The sequence below is a fragment of the Sinocyclocheilus rhinocerous genome, unplaced genomic scaffold (genome assembly GCF_001515625.1).
Source record: "Sinocyclocheilus rhinocerous isolate Xijiao unplaced genomic scaffold, SAMN03320098_v1.1 scaffold499, whole genome shotgun sequence".
NCBI classification, from domain to species: Eukaryota; Metazoa; Chordata; class Actinopteri; order Cypriniformes; family Cyprinidae; genus Sinocyclocheilus; species Sinocyclocheilus rhinocerous.
In genome coordinates this window covers 1,937,094-1,952,293 of record NW_015637156.1, presented here as the reverse complement: position 1 = coordinate 1,952,293, position 15,200 = coordinate 1,937,094, and the positions used below count along the sequence as shown (strand labels likewise).

Genomic DNA, 15,200 nt, shown 5'->3' with positions numbered 1-15,200 from the left:
GGATACGTTGTTTACATTCAGATCAAAGCGTAAACAATGTAAACAACATATCCGCGTACAGTGCTGCTGACACAGAACAGCATATGTTGTTTACGTATGTGATACTTTCCAAAAGGGCGCTATAGGGTGATGCAGAGGAGACGAATTGTTGAATAAAGTCGTTATTTTTGTTTTCTTTGCGCACAAAAAGTATTCTTGTAGCTTCATAAAATTATGGTTGAACCACTGATGTCACGTGGATTATTTTAACGATGTCCTTGCTACGTTTCTGAGCCTTGATCGCGTTAGGATCCTCGCTGTCTATGGGAGGGTCAGAGAGCTCTCAGAATTCATCAAAAATGTTAATTTGTGTTCTGAAGATGAACGAAGGTCTTACAGGTTTGGAACAACATGAGGGTAAGTAATTAATGACAGAATTTTCATTTTTGGGTGAACTATTCCTTTAAAACTAGTTTGTGTAAAGTCTCATTAGGTCTTAATGCATTAAAACCCATTACAAGAAAATCGCATATAGCGTTAAATTTTACAAATATTAAGCATAACTGATTTAAGAAGTTCCTCCAGTTGGCTTAAATATGTTGTGCATTTGTACACAAACTTAACGTTAAAAGTACATCTCTTTTTGAGATTTTTTTATTTATTTCAGACCTTCATGGCCTTATGCACCAGTGCTAATCTTACCCATAGCTCAAACTCATGATTATTAATCACAATTAATGAAAGAATTTATCCAAGCTTTCATCTTTCAACCACAAGATATTATTCGTGTGCAATCTAAAACTGGTAAATGCTTGATTGCCCAACACCAGCCCATTGTAATAAAGAGAGACAAGCAGACATTCAAAAGAGCGCAGAGCTTTTTTTTCCCTCCCTTCAATAAACATGGACACAACACGGCATGAAAAATACAGCAAAGGTCACAAGAGAGAGCAAAACCAGTGACAAACAAACAGCACAAGTCTCTGAATACAGTCAGATCCAGATAAGAGGAAGATGTTGGGGCAGATAATGAATACCTAAAGAACAGAAATTCAAAAGAAAGCAGAAACAGAACAGGGCTTAAATAGAGAAACTGAAACTACAGACACGAGGACATGGAAAAACACATGAAAACAGAAGTGTACACAGGAGATCAGAGAAGTAGTAAGCAACAAATATGGACAGTCAGAGAAGACGAAGAATTTCTTGAAGTCACAGTCAGCTGCAGAACAGTCCAGAAACTCTTTATCTGTAAATAGACACCAACGGTGAACACCTCATGACAATATTTCTACATTTCAGAATAAGGAAAGCTGCAAACCGAACATGCAAGTGTTACGAACAAATGTTCATTCTTACATCAATAAAAGCCAAAGCTCTTAAAAACCTCTCAAAACACCAATTTGTGGTTAAAAATCCTTAGTATTATTAACATGAGCCTTAAAAGGGACGTATCGTGGAAAACAGAGTTGTTCAGGTCTACAACAGGACATCCTTCCACAATCCAAAATGCCTATTTATAGAAAGCAAGCCATAAAATGGGCCATTCATAACATTGCATGGTTACGAGTTCAGAACTATTAGCTAATTAACATATGACCACCCACATTTGCATATCAACACTATTCAGTATTCAGAAACATGGTAGGAGTCGGTATTGCTTCTCTTAAAGGCACAGCAAAATCAGCCTGTTTAATGGAGGATAGAAAAATGTCCCCTTTATCTGTAGTTAAATATGAAACCACTTAAAACTGTTAGCATATTAGTTACTTGACATGTGCGCATGAGTTAGAATCACACTAAAGTTATTGCCCAAGTCATGACATCATTCACGCAAACTCAAAGCAAAGGAGACTTGAAACGATGGCTCCTGTCAACTATTAACTCCTTGCGGCTGAGCTTTATACGGTATAGTAAAAGTATACTATCTGAGATTATGAAGCTCAAGGTTAGGTTACCAATTCAGTCACGAGACTCAAAATCCTCCATTGCAGCAAAACTCAGCTGACCTAGCAAAAGCAAACCGTAAGTAGCAGAGCTTCACACACATGCACAAGTCTATATTTACATAGAGGTCATGTCGTTGAGGGCATGATCCAGCTCCTCACTAATGGCCTTATACTTGAGTTTCTGAGCGTAAAGCTCATCTGTTCACACACAGAAAGAAAGAGGAAGGAAGAAGTCAGACGAGGGAGAGAGTATGAAGGGAAAAAAAGGAAATAGGAAAAAACAGCAAATAAAGATTATGAATGTCAAAGCAAACAGGAAGAGGACAGGGAGATAACGCTATGAATAGAGTACGACCAGTGTAAAAAATAAAATAAAAAAAGGATCATATGGAATCCTAATGGAAGGAAAGTGTTAAAAGAATGACAATCATACCTTCCAAATCATCAATGGTTTTCTCCAGTTTGGCCACAGACCTCTCGGCAAACTCAGCACGGGTCTCAGCCTAGCAGAGAAATACATGTGTGATCACACTATAATGAGCAAAAATCTGCATAATAAATAAAAATAAAACGGAAAACCTACTGAAAATTGATAAGAAACATGAAAATCCATTTATTAAAACAAAACAAGTAATTAGGTTAACTATAATGATGTTTATAGTTAGCCTAATTATTCTAAAATTTGAAAGAGAAAATGTTACATTTCATAATGGAGAAGAGCGTCTCAAATGGGTGCAACATAACCAACAGTTATAGGGCAGGACAACCAGTTTGTTAAACAATGGCAGAGAGAATTTTGAAAAGAAATTTTTGCTATTCTAAAGCTAGAGTAAAATTTAAAGACAATACCTATTTTGTAAAAAAAAAAAAAATGCACACATATGGTCAAATACCTAGGTCAAATAAATCTGGCATTGGATATTTCAAATATTGTTGGCTGCTTGACTTGCTTTTGTTCCTCTTTGCTTTGGATAAAAACATCTGCTAACGGCATAAATGTAAATGTAACAGATGTTTTCAATCAAAGTGACTTAAAAATGAGGAAGCCCTAGTAACTCATTTCTCCATTTACTGATACATGATTATGGGATTATTGTGTGTGCACTGCACGTGGACATCTGTGCTGGTGCTGATGGAAAGGTTTCAACTAGTTTGACCAGTCACTGAACCGAATAAACCAGTTATGAGGACAAATGTAGTAAATAACTTTAGACATTTAGTAAACAAGTTAACATTAACTTTGGCAGCCCTAATAGAAACTAAACCTCCATGTGAAATTCTCACCTCCTTCAGCTTATCAGTGAGGATCTTGATTTCTTCCTCATACTTGTCTTCCTTCTGGGAATACTGTAGGGAAAAGAGGAGAATAAGTTGGGGTGGGGTCTTCTGAGAATCTTACAACTCACCATGCACACACATACCCTGTGAGTTTTGCATTTTGGGTTTGGCACCCTTCAAACAGACAACCGATTTCTGGACACTTTAACGCTGACGTTTCTACAACAGCTCTTAAGGTGAAAAGTAACACAGCTGTCTATATTTTGACATTACGAGGCATGTTTTTCCCCCTTTTTTAATCCAAATTTCTATGCAGGCTGGCTGAGTCCTGGCCTGCTGCTGTTGTGCAAGGCTTGTGACACGATGGCTGAGATTGCCTCTGTGTGCTGCCAGAGCTTTAAACAGATCAGGACATGTGTGCAGGAATGCAGCTGCAACATCAACTAAACACCAGGTACGACAGAAAGGGAAAAACAGCCAGAATTCAAGGAGAAATTTTATATATTTATATATATATATATATATATATAAATAATATACACACACATAAGAAATTATAATCCTTTAAATATATTTAGAATTTTTATTAAAATTAATGCTATGGCTGATACCCTATAAATGCCTGATATATCATATCCATACTATTTAGTCAATTTTACACAATACAAGCGATTATAAGAAGTATTAATCAAGCATTATAACATTATAATATACAGTATTAAAAAAATTACTAAAAATTTACTTCGAAATCTGCTATTGGAATAGAATTGGGGGGGAAAATAGTTGACTTTCTATAGGCTGTGGACTTTAATAGTTTAACCAACACCATTACTTATGCAAACCATAATGTGCAACAAACAACAGATTTGATTAGGGAAATAAATGAGATCCAATAATAGGATTCCATCTAAAATTCTACTGTACTGTAACACACAGCATGCCGCAGAATCACATGCAAATCAATGGCCGTTTCTCTGTCATAAGTTGATCTCATGCAACACAGCATTCATTAGTGTCACTTCTGCTTTATTAGTCTAAAGGCATCCGAGACCGTTTGCGCTTGATTCTGTAAGAAACCAAAATGGTGACACTTCATTAATTTCATTATGCAACAGTGCTTCAGGAATCTCATCCAATGGTGATATGGATATGGAAAATGAGACTGCATCCCTTTGGCCAATTACAGCTTTTTCTTGATGTAATGGTCTACCGCTGTAATCTGGTCCGACATATGTGGCCTTTTGCTTCAGATGATGATATACAGCCATACACCAGGCAAAAGGGCATTTGTAAATGAGGGCGTTCGTGTTATGCTCACATGACCAGTTAGATCACTGGTTTGGTAATTAGGAAGCCTATATTTGATTGCCTGGAAGGCAATTTGAAAGGCACATTTGTGGGGATTGAATCAGAGTCCCTTTGCGGGTTAAAAAAAAAGGATGAACACTGCAACCAGTCAGAGATCGTGCAGAAGGAAACACACACACACACACTCCCTACCTTCTCAGCCTGGGCCTCCAAACTCTTAAGATTGTTGGTGACATTTTTCAGCTCCTCCTCCAGCTCAGCGCATTTGCTATATACAGAGCAGCCGTTTTGATTTTGAAGGAAGCAGAAAAGAAAGGGGCACAGGGCAAAGGGAAGACATGAAGACAAGCCAGCAGCAGTGGCAGAGTAATAGAGATGATGTTAAACACATGAACAGCAGAAGAGAGGCCTTAAATGATTGTCTGTGAGGGAAAGTTCACTTAAAAATAATACGGTTGTTTACTTGACCTCATGCCATTTAAAACTAATATCACTTTCTTTCTTCTGAAAACACAAAAATATGATATTTTGCAGCCCTGCTTGCACATGACCATACAATGAAAGATTTAGGAGCTCTAAAAATGACAAAAAAGAAAATTTTTTAAAGTATCAGAAGAAAACTAATACTTTTACTATGCAAAGACATATTAAATTGACCAAAACACTTATTTTCTTACACTGCAATAAGTTTACAACATTAATTTGATTAAATAAATGCAACCTTGGTGGAAAAAGATTTTTAATGTTGACTTTCAGCAAATAATTTAAATGCTGTTCCTCAATGGCTTGTGTATGTATATTTTGATTCAAAGAATATAGTGCACATTGCATAAACAACTGTTGTTGTACAGCCCACATCATCATTCACAATCATTATATGAAAAACAGGAAAATCTGCAAACTATCTACTGAGTTTCACAGAAGAATCCTAAGCGTTTCAAACAACATGAGTAAATAATTTCAATTTTTGGAGAAATTATTCCTTTAAAGTGTGTTAAAGTAGTGCATTTGTGTTGTCTTCCTCTGCCAAAAGTGCTTGGTTTTGGACCTACTGCACGTTTATATGCTACTGTGTGGTGGTGTGAGCAGAGTTTAAGGGTCAAGGAAGCAAAACTACTGTGATTGTAAAACTGAAAGCTGTCATGAGCTGTTCTGGGCAGTTTGTTTTAGAACATGAACACATACGCTTTGGCTTTAGGCAGATGAGACATAAAAACGCACAGTGACTGAAGCGTGTTACATGAACATGCACATCATGCCACTATCAAGTAAACAACTCATGCGGTTTACGCAAGAATGATATCTGGAAGTGGATGGTTAGATGAGTGGAAGGAAGGTGGAAAGATGAAGGGATAGGGTGGAAAGATGAACCAGGTAAAACAGTAGAAGCACAAGATTAAAAACGACCAGTGCTGGAGGGAGGAGTCCTGTTTTTATACTCTTCTTGTTCTTTGCTAGTTCACTTGCTCACTTTCACTCAAGTATTCAAAATCCAGATCCAGCTAGAAAGCAACATTCTCCCAATTGTCTGTACATCCCACGTCTCCAACAAACACATAAGTGGCCACATAATGTCCGACATTTAAACACAGAATTTTGCAACTAGCATATATACCTTCTCATCTGAGGCATGCAGAGACTTCAGTGTCTGGTCAAGAGCTCTCAGCTCCTCCTCCATCTGCTTGACATGGCTGTTAGTTTGAGTGGGGAGGGTAAGGTATGTCAGGTCAAAGGTCACACATGCCCAAACACAAATGAGAAGAGAGGGGGACATATGAATTTAAGATGGAGTCAAGCCAGTGAATTCACTCACACACACACACTCACTCTCTCGCTCTCACACACACACACTCACTCTCTCGCTCTCACACACACACACAAAGAAGGATTATGGTTATGATAGGGCATTCCTATTGTCATGCAAAATGAGGCATTTTCTCACGCTGAGAGAACAATGAATTTGAGTTTTAAAATGGACACTAAGAAAAAATATGAGCTAAAGGTCAGTATGTGTGGTATGTACTTAGAATAAATGTGATTGATTATGTATATTTTGATTTTGAATCTGAAATTAACCTCTCAGGAAACACACACACACACACTCCCTACCTTCTCAGCCTGGGCCTCCAAACTCTTAAGATTGTTGGTGACATTTTTCAGCTCCTCCTCCAGCTCAGCGCATTTGCTATATACAGAGCAGCCGTTTTGATTTTGAAGGAAGCAGAAAAGAAAGGGGCACAGGGCAAAGGGAAGACATGAAGACAAGCCAGCAGCAGTGGCAGAGTAATAGAGATGATGTTAAACACATGAACAGCAGAAGAGAGGCCTTAAATGATTGTCTGTGAGGGAAAGTTCACTTAAAAATAATACGGTTGTTTACTTGACCTCATGCCATTTAAAACTAATATCACTTTCTTTCTTCTGAAAACACAAAAATATGATATTTTGCAGCCCTGCTTGCACATGACCATACAATGAAAGATTTAGGAGCTCTAAAAATGACAAAAAAGAAAAATTTTTAAAGTATCAGAAGAAAACTAATACTTTTACTATGCAAAGACATATTAAATTGACCAAAACACTTATTTTCTTACACTGCAATAAGTTTACAACATTAATTTGATTAAATAAATGCAACCTTGGTGGAAAAAGATTTTTAATGTTGACTTTCAGCAAATAATTTAAATGCTGTTCCTCAATGGCTTGTGTATGTATATTTTGATTCAAAGAATATAGTGCACATTGCATAAACAACTGTTGTTGTACAGCCCACATCATCATTCACAATCATTATATGAAAAACAGGAAAATCTGCAAACTATCTACTGAGTTTCACAGAAGAATCCTAAGCGTTTCAAACAACATGAGTAAATAATTTCAATTTTTGGAGAAATTATTCCTTTAAAGTGTGTTAAAGTAGTGCATTTGTGTTGTCTTCCTCTGCCAAAAGTGCTTGGTTTTGGACCTACTGCACGTTTATATGCTACTGTGTGGTGGTGTGAGCAGAGTTTAAGGGTCAAGGAAGCAAAACTACTGTGATTGTAAAACTGAAAGCTGTCATGAGCTGTTCTGGGCAGTTTGTTTTAGAACATGAACACATACGCTTTGGCTTTAGGCAGATGAGACATAAAAACGCTCAGCGACTGAAGCGTGTTACATGAACATGCACATCATGCCACTATCAAGTAAACAACTCATGCGGTTTACGCAAGAATGATATCTGGAAGTGGATGGTTAGATGAGTGGAAGGAAGGTGGAAAGATGAAGGGATAGGGTGGAAAGATGAACCAGGTAAAACAGTAGAAGCACAAGATTAAAAACGACCAGTGCTGGAGGGAGGAGTCCTGTTTTTATACTCTTCTTGTTCTTTGCTAGTTCACTTGCTCACTTTCACTCAAGTATTCAAAATCCAGATCCAGCTAGAAAGCAACATTCTCCCAATTGTCTGTACATCCCACGTCTCCAACAAACACATAAGTGGCCACATAATGTCCGACATTTAAACACAGAATTTTGCAACTAGCATATATACCTTCTCATCTGAGGCATGCAGAGACTTCAGTGTCTGGTCAAGAGCTCTCAGCTCCTCCTCCATCTGCTTGACATGGCTGTTAGTTTGAGTAGGGAGGGTAAGGTATGTCAGGTCAAAGGTCACACATGCCCAAACACAAATGAGAAGAGAGGGGGACATATGAATATAAGATGGAGTCAAGCCAGTGAATTCACTCACACACACACACTCACTCTCTCGCTCTCACACACACACACACAAAGAAGGATTATGGTTATGATAGGGCATTCCTATTGTCATGCAAAATTAGGCATTTTCTCACGCTGAGAGAACAATGAATTTGAGTTTTAAAATGGACACTAAGAAAAAATATGAGCTAAAGGTCAGTATGTGTGGTATGTACTTAGAATAAATGTGATTGATTATGTATATTTTGATTTTGAATCTGAAATTAACCTCTCAGCAAGCTCTGCTCTCTCCTCTGTACGCTCCAACTCTCCCTCAACAATCACCAGCTTACGTGCCACCTGTAACACACGTCAATACTTCATTGTCATAATTTTGTCATAACTTTATAGAACGATTACTTAGAAAACATATTTATGCAATATTAAATCTAACTTTGAGGAATATGGTGTAGTTAAATGAGCTATTAAAGAGGTTTCTTTTAATTGTAATAAAGCTGAAATAAATGAAAATATAATTATTCGATGAAAAAAATATTAAAAATAGAAATTTTGCCTTGGCAACTGAAGTAAAGTTTAGGTTAAAGTACTAATGACTAAACCAGAAAAATATCACAAAATTAAAATTAAATTAAATAAAAACCCTAATAAAAATAATAAGCAAATTAAAAAAAATTTTTTAAACATTTTTTTTTTAAAGAAAACTACAATAATAAAAAAATCTAATTCAAATATTAATACATAGTATATAATAACACTGACACACACAAAGAAGGATTATGGTTATGATAGGGCATTCCTATTGTCATGCAAAATTAGGCATTTTCTCACGCTGAGAGAACAATGAATTTGAGTTTTAAAATGGACACTAAGAAAAAATATGAGCTAAAGGTCAGTATGTGTGGTATGTACTTAGAATAAATGTGATTGATTATGTATATTTTGATTTTGAATCTGAAATTAACCTCTCAGCAAGCTCTGCTCTCTCCTCTGTACGCTCCAACTCTCCCTCAACAATCACCAGCTTACGTGCCACCTGTAACACACGTCAATACTTCATTGTCATAATTTTGTCATAACTTTATAGAACGATTACTTAGAAAACATATTTATGCAATATTAAATCTAACTTTGAGGAATATGGTGTAGTTAAATGAGCTATTAAAGAGGTTTCTTTTAATTGTAATAAAGCTGAAATAAATGAAAATATAATTATTCGATGAAAAAAATATTAAAAATAGAAATTTTGCCTTGGCAACTGAAGTAAAGTTTAGGTTAAAGTACTAATGACTAAACCAGAAAAATATCACAAAATTAAAATTAAATTAAATAAAAACCCTAATAAAAATAATAAGCAAATAAAAATTTTTTTTAAACATTTATTTTTTAAGAAAACTACAATAAAAAAAAATATCTAATTCAAATATTAATACATAGTATATAATAACACTGGTTAAATTACCTCCTCATATTTGCGGTCGGCCTCCTCAGCAATGTGCTTGGCCTCCTTGAGTTGGATCTCCTGGAGCTCCATCTTCTCCTCATCCTTCAGAGCCCTGTTCTCAATCACCTTCATCCCTCTATTCCATAGAGAGAGCGAATTAAACGGAAGTAGGGCAAGTTAGGGTGGGAATAATGAAGATATAACATCACTCTGAATGCGTATGCCTGACTAGGCACACTTACCTCTCGCTCTCATCTGCGGCCTTCTCAGCTTCCTCCAGCTTCTGCAGGGCTGTGGCCAGTCTCTCCTGAGCACGATCCAACTCTTCCTCAACGAGCTGGATACGCCTGTTCAGAGAGGCCACCTCTGCCTCAGCCTACAAGGCAAACATGACAAAAACAACAGGAGATTAGTACAGATACACTATTCCACTGACCTTCAATCGCCACACGGGGAGCGTGATGTGAGATAAGAAACAGGAAGATGGGGAAACACTGGAATAATCTGGAAGAACCAAGACGACTTGGCGACAAACATGGAGTCAAAACTGGAAACTGGAACCAATGAGACAATGGAAAAATTGAATGTGGTGGAATCATCTGGGAGCTTCTGCTTAAGCAGAGTGGCACCACTATGTTTGCAATGGGCAATTATTTTGTGATGAGTGAGTGTACACAGTGACTAAAATTGTTTTAGCAAGGCGGCACTATTAACAATGCTCTGACTAAGGACAGGGATTATTCAAATAATTGTTCCAAACTAAATTTCAGCATGGAACATGTCGCACTCTTTGAGTTATGGACATGAATGATGCCTCAAAAGATGTTGCTTACTGAGGAAAGGTGTCCTATGACTTTCTAATGTTCAACCAGTGGACAAAAAAAAAAACAACAGGCAAAAATCCCCCAAACATAAAGGAAACTGATATCTCAGGATCACAATATTGTAGAGACGTAGTGGTGGGCTTTTTTGACTCGGATCGCAAGCAGTCATTCACAACACCTTTGCATCTTCCTAGCCACACCCTAGCAACCAGACACTACACCCTAGCAACCATATAACAACCAAAAACATCATGGGAATGGGCTCTTGACTTTGAGTGTACTGAGGCCCATTGGGGCCCCAGCCTTACCTAGTTAATATGTACCTAGATTCCTTTAAACAGATGTCAAAATATTTCCAGATTGAATTTATTTCAAGAATTAATTACAAGGTTATCAGTTTAATTCTAGCAGCAATATCTGAAATGGCTATTAGTATTGTGTCAGAAACTACAAATCCTGAGGTAATTTTTGTATAGGAAGCAATTGTGCCTTTCATTCATTAGTACAACTGAATAAGGAGGGGCACTTCTACAAGTTTATTGAAATAAATGAACATTTTAACAATAATACTGAAGATTTACATGTTTTATACAGTAACATCGACTATCTAAGACCACTGACAAGTTTTACTCGGTGGGCCCGAGGCGCAAAACCAGGTTAACAGCCGCGCCTCGTCAGCTGAGAAACAGCGCTAGTGCACGGCTTCCGGATATGACGACACCGCTAACAAACACTGGAGTTTCGCTCCTAATAAGGACTGAGGAATCTAAAGTCTGCGGGGCGAGTTCATCTCACGCAATGCCAGTGAGACGGAAGGCATGTTTGAATGATAAGCGACTACTGATAAGCAAAAAAATATCCAACCCAGACGAGTGTCTAATTCAATTAAAACTCACAAAAGTTGCCAAATGTTAAAATAGGCTACTAACAGCCCAAGTGACATGCGTGAACGACTCAAAGTGCCGAGATGAGCACCTGATGACCCAGATGTTAACGTGCTCCAATGATAACATACCGATGACGCGAAAAACACTATTTTATCACAGAATTACACAAATTCACGGTTCTTTACAGAAATGGCCAAGAATGAGTGATTCAGCGGAAACTATGTTGTTACTTCCTTTAGGCCTCACCCGCAAAAATCCTGCAAACAATGTGACACTAAGAGGATGAGCTAAATCCATTTGAGGTTAGCACATCTAAGCACGCAAAGTGACATGTCATCGCACGATTTTTGGATCTATATAACGTTACGCCAGTATATCTCCCTCTAGGTTTTGCATTTCTCTAATGAACTGTAAACGCGGGTAACTTACAAACGAACATCTTCAATATAGACGAATCAATATGCGCATTAGCTTGTAGGTTTTGCAATAACCATCTAACCGGCCCATCTCTTCTTAGACTAGATGGTTTAGAATAAACATATCGTTGTCACAGACCACCCTAAGCGCATACGTAGGCTAATGTTCATTAGATATCGAAATAAGTTTAATAGAGTTAAAAACATAATTTTTCGTACAGGGCGTTGAATCTGGGCGTGAAAGTAAAAACGCACGACCTCTGCACAAATGCATGTTGATACAACGTAGCGATTGTGTAGAGAAATGAGACGATTTAACGTGAATAAAGGTATCGCGGTGGATACATTGATACACATACCTGCTCCCTGGCACGCTTCTCTTCTTCGACCTGTCTCTGCAAAATCTCGGCTCTTTCTTCTGCTTCATCTGCCTGCTGTTGTAAAACTTTGATCTTTCTCTTCACTGCATCGATGCTGTTGGATCCGGCCATTTTAATGTGTTACTTTAGGAGTAGTGTGGACGAATAAATCAGATTCCTCTCGAGCAGCGTAGTGGACCGAGCCGAGGAAGAAGACAAGGAGAGAGAAAAAATAAAAAAAAGTCCAAGGCACCAACGCCCCGCCAACAAGTCAAACGACAAGAACAAGGAGTGTTACAAATCCTTTACTAGTCATTACGTGTATTGTCGGAGTCACAGTAAGTTCCTGTGCTCTTGAGCAAACAAACCCTGATTCAGAGAAATGACAAAACCACAGTAATATATTTTCATGTGTCAATATGTCTGACAGAAGGCCGCATTGGAGTGATAACACAAGCGTGGACATTGATAAATCTGTTGTTGGCTTGCCTGTAATAGAAACAGACCAAATGCTTTGACTTATATTTTATTTTTTAACCAATATTCATACCATAATAATACTTATTATTATCATCATTATTATTATTACAACATTGATGATTACATGTAATATCAGTTATTACATTTAAATACTTTCATTTTATAGTATATGTTATGTTTGTATTGTTGTAGTCTAATGATTATTTACTTTTTGTGTAAAAGAAGTAGAGATAAATCAATAATCACAATTTCTTCTGCATATATAAACAAAAATAACCAGTATTGGTAGTAAAAATATTGGCAGATTTCTAGTATATGGGTCTGCCATAGTTATTATCTATAGATTATTTGTGTTGTGTTATGTTGAACTGTGTTGAGTTAAGTTTTTTTTAATAACCTTTGAGGAATACCTATGAAATTGAGAGATTTGAACAATGTGTAACTGTATCTTTCTGTTAATTCAAATAGTCTGACATTGTGATTTCGATTTAAGACTATTGAAAGATTCCATTATAGAATTTACCCACTGGATTACATGAGGTCATTAAAAAGAATCCAGTGAACAAGCTGAAGTCACAGGCCTGGGCAAAACTGAACAAGACTATAGTAATGTTGCCTGCCTGTCTGTGCAATCTTTCTGGTATCCGTACACTGTGTCCTGAACACTGTTTAAAGTATGCCCTAGGCTATGGTTTTATATGTTGATTTTGTAATTCTTACTTGAAAGACTTTTAATATTGATAGACCCTAAAGGTTTAGCCTCAGATCAATGTTAAAGGTAAAGGAATGTTGACTGATCCTGAATCATTCTGCTGTAGAAAAGCACGCAAAATCAAGTTGCATCATCGTTTCCTGTTTCACCCTTCCTTCCTGCCTCCCTTCACTAGTGTGGAACATGTTCCAGAGACTCCATAGCTTGGGACAGGCACTTTTTTATCATATGTTGCCACCATCTCACCAGATGATGGCGCCAGATGATCTAGATTGACACAGCATGAACCCCCACTCATATGATCATATACTATTTTTCAGTATGATTGATATTCCGCTTGTCTTTCATTTTCTATATATAAACGGAGGGGAGAAAATGTTTAAAAGTTTGGGGTCAGGAGAATTTTTTAAAAGTCTTTGAAATAGTCTCTTACGCCAAACGCAGAGCGAGTGGAAGTAACGTGAGGATCAGATGTTTCACGCGCTTGTCTCTTTGATTGGACCGATGCTTTCTTGAGTTTTCTTAGATACAAAAAATAGTGTTTGTAAAAACAAAAACGGGAACGAGATATATTATCTCGGCCAGGAGGTTTTGAAAGTTGAATTTAGCGCGAGCAAAGACGTGTTAAGCGTTTTGATGTTCAAGCAGGCGTTCGGTTTCTCATTCGAATTAATGAATGAGTTTTTAATGTCATGAAGTCTTTCTTCCCTCCCCTTGCTTTCTCTTCACCCAGTTTGTTCAGTTGCCTGAACTCTTCCTTTTTTTTCGGCTCACTTCCGGATACCCCACCCAGTCTCCAACGGTTTAAGGGCTGAGAAATGTGGTGTTAACTGATCCTGAATCAGCGGCAGAGCAGAGTCAAGTCCCAGCGGAACGGGTTCACGGTTGATCTCCGGTCAGCAGGGGTTTTTGTGCGGTCTGCGTAATTCTTACGGAAGAGCCACCCTTGTTTTACACGTGTCCTGGCCAGGTAGATGACGTACAGCAAATAAATCAGTGGCATTCCAGGCCACTCCTTAAAATCCAGGAATGAGCTCGTAGATCAATGGGAAACTTTTTAAACTATTGTGATCATTAGGATGTTACTGAACAAGACTATAGTAATGTTGCCTGCCTGTCTGTGCAATCTTTCTGGTATCCGTACACTGTGTCCTGAACACTGTTTAAAGTATGCCCTAGGCTATGGTTTTATATGTTGATTTTGTAATTCTTACTTGAAAGACTTTTAATATTGATAGACCCTAAAGGTTTAGCCTCAGATCAATGTTAAAGGTAAAGGAATGTTGACTGATCCTGAATCATTCTGCTGTAGAAAAGCACGCAAAATCAAGTTGCATCATCGTTTCCTGTTTCACCCTTCCTTCCTGCCTCCCTTCACTAGTGTGGAACATGTTCCAGAGACTCCATAACTTGGGACAGGCACTTTTTTTATCATATGTTGCCACCATCTCACCAGATGATGGCGCCAGATGATCTAGATTGACACAGCATGAACCCCCCCTCATATGATCATATACTATTTTTCAGTATGATTGATATTCTGCTTGTCTTTCATTTTCTATATATAAACGGAGGGGAGAAAATGTTTAAAAGTTTGGGGTCAGGAGATTTTTTTAAAAGTCTTTGAAATAGTCTCTTATGTTCAACAAGGCTGCATTTATTTAATTAAAATATACAGTAAAACAGTAATATTGTGAAATATTTTTGCAATTTAAAATATCTGTTTTCTACTTTGAATATATGTCAAATGTAATTTATTCCTGTGATGGCAAAACAGAATTTTCAGCATCAGTCTTCTGTGTCACATGATCCTTCAGAAATCATTCTAATATGGACTTTTTCATTAACTGTTCCCTCCTGGTGGAATG

General features: G+C 37.4%; 1 protein-coding gene across 6 annotated transcripts in view; it reads right to left on the bottom strand.

Annotated features, from left to right (window-relative positions):
• The window catches only part of LOC107748711 (tropomyosin alpha-3 chain), a 25,984-nt gene that overhangs the window by 3,615 nt on the left and 7,169 nt on the right, over nt 1-15,200 (bottom strand). Inside the window, exons 3-10 of one of the 6 annotated variants that reach the window (XM_016563653.1) lie at nt 9,897-10,030; nt 9,673-9,790; nt 9,176-9,246; nt 8,047-8,122; nt 3,213-3,275; nt 2,362-2,431; nt 2,048-2,126; nt 401-1,228 (exon numbers count right to left, since the gene is read on the bottom strand). In XM_016563653.1, the coding sequence (XP_016419139.1) occupies nt 1,225-1,228; nt 2,048-2,126; nt 2,362-2,431; nt 3,213-3,275; nt 8,047-8,122; nt 9,176-9,246; nt 9,673-9,790; nt 9,897-10,030 (615 nt within the window). In that variant the 3' untranslated portion in view covers nt 401-1,224. Of the gene's footprint in view, nt 1-400; nt 1,229-2,043; nt 2,127-2,361; nt 2,432-3,212; nt 3,276-6,623; nt 6,700-8,046; nt 8,123-9,175; nt 9,247-9,672; nt 9,791-9,896; nt 10,031-12,140; nt 12,418-15,200 lie in introns of those variants that run through there. The other 5 variants (XM_016563655.1, XM_016563656.1, XM_016563654.1 and 2 more) reach the window with 5 other exon arrangements.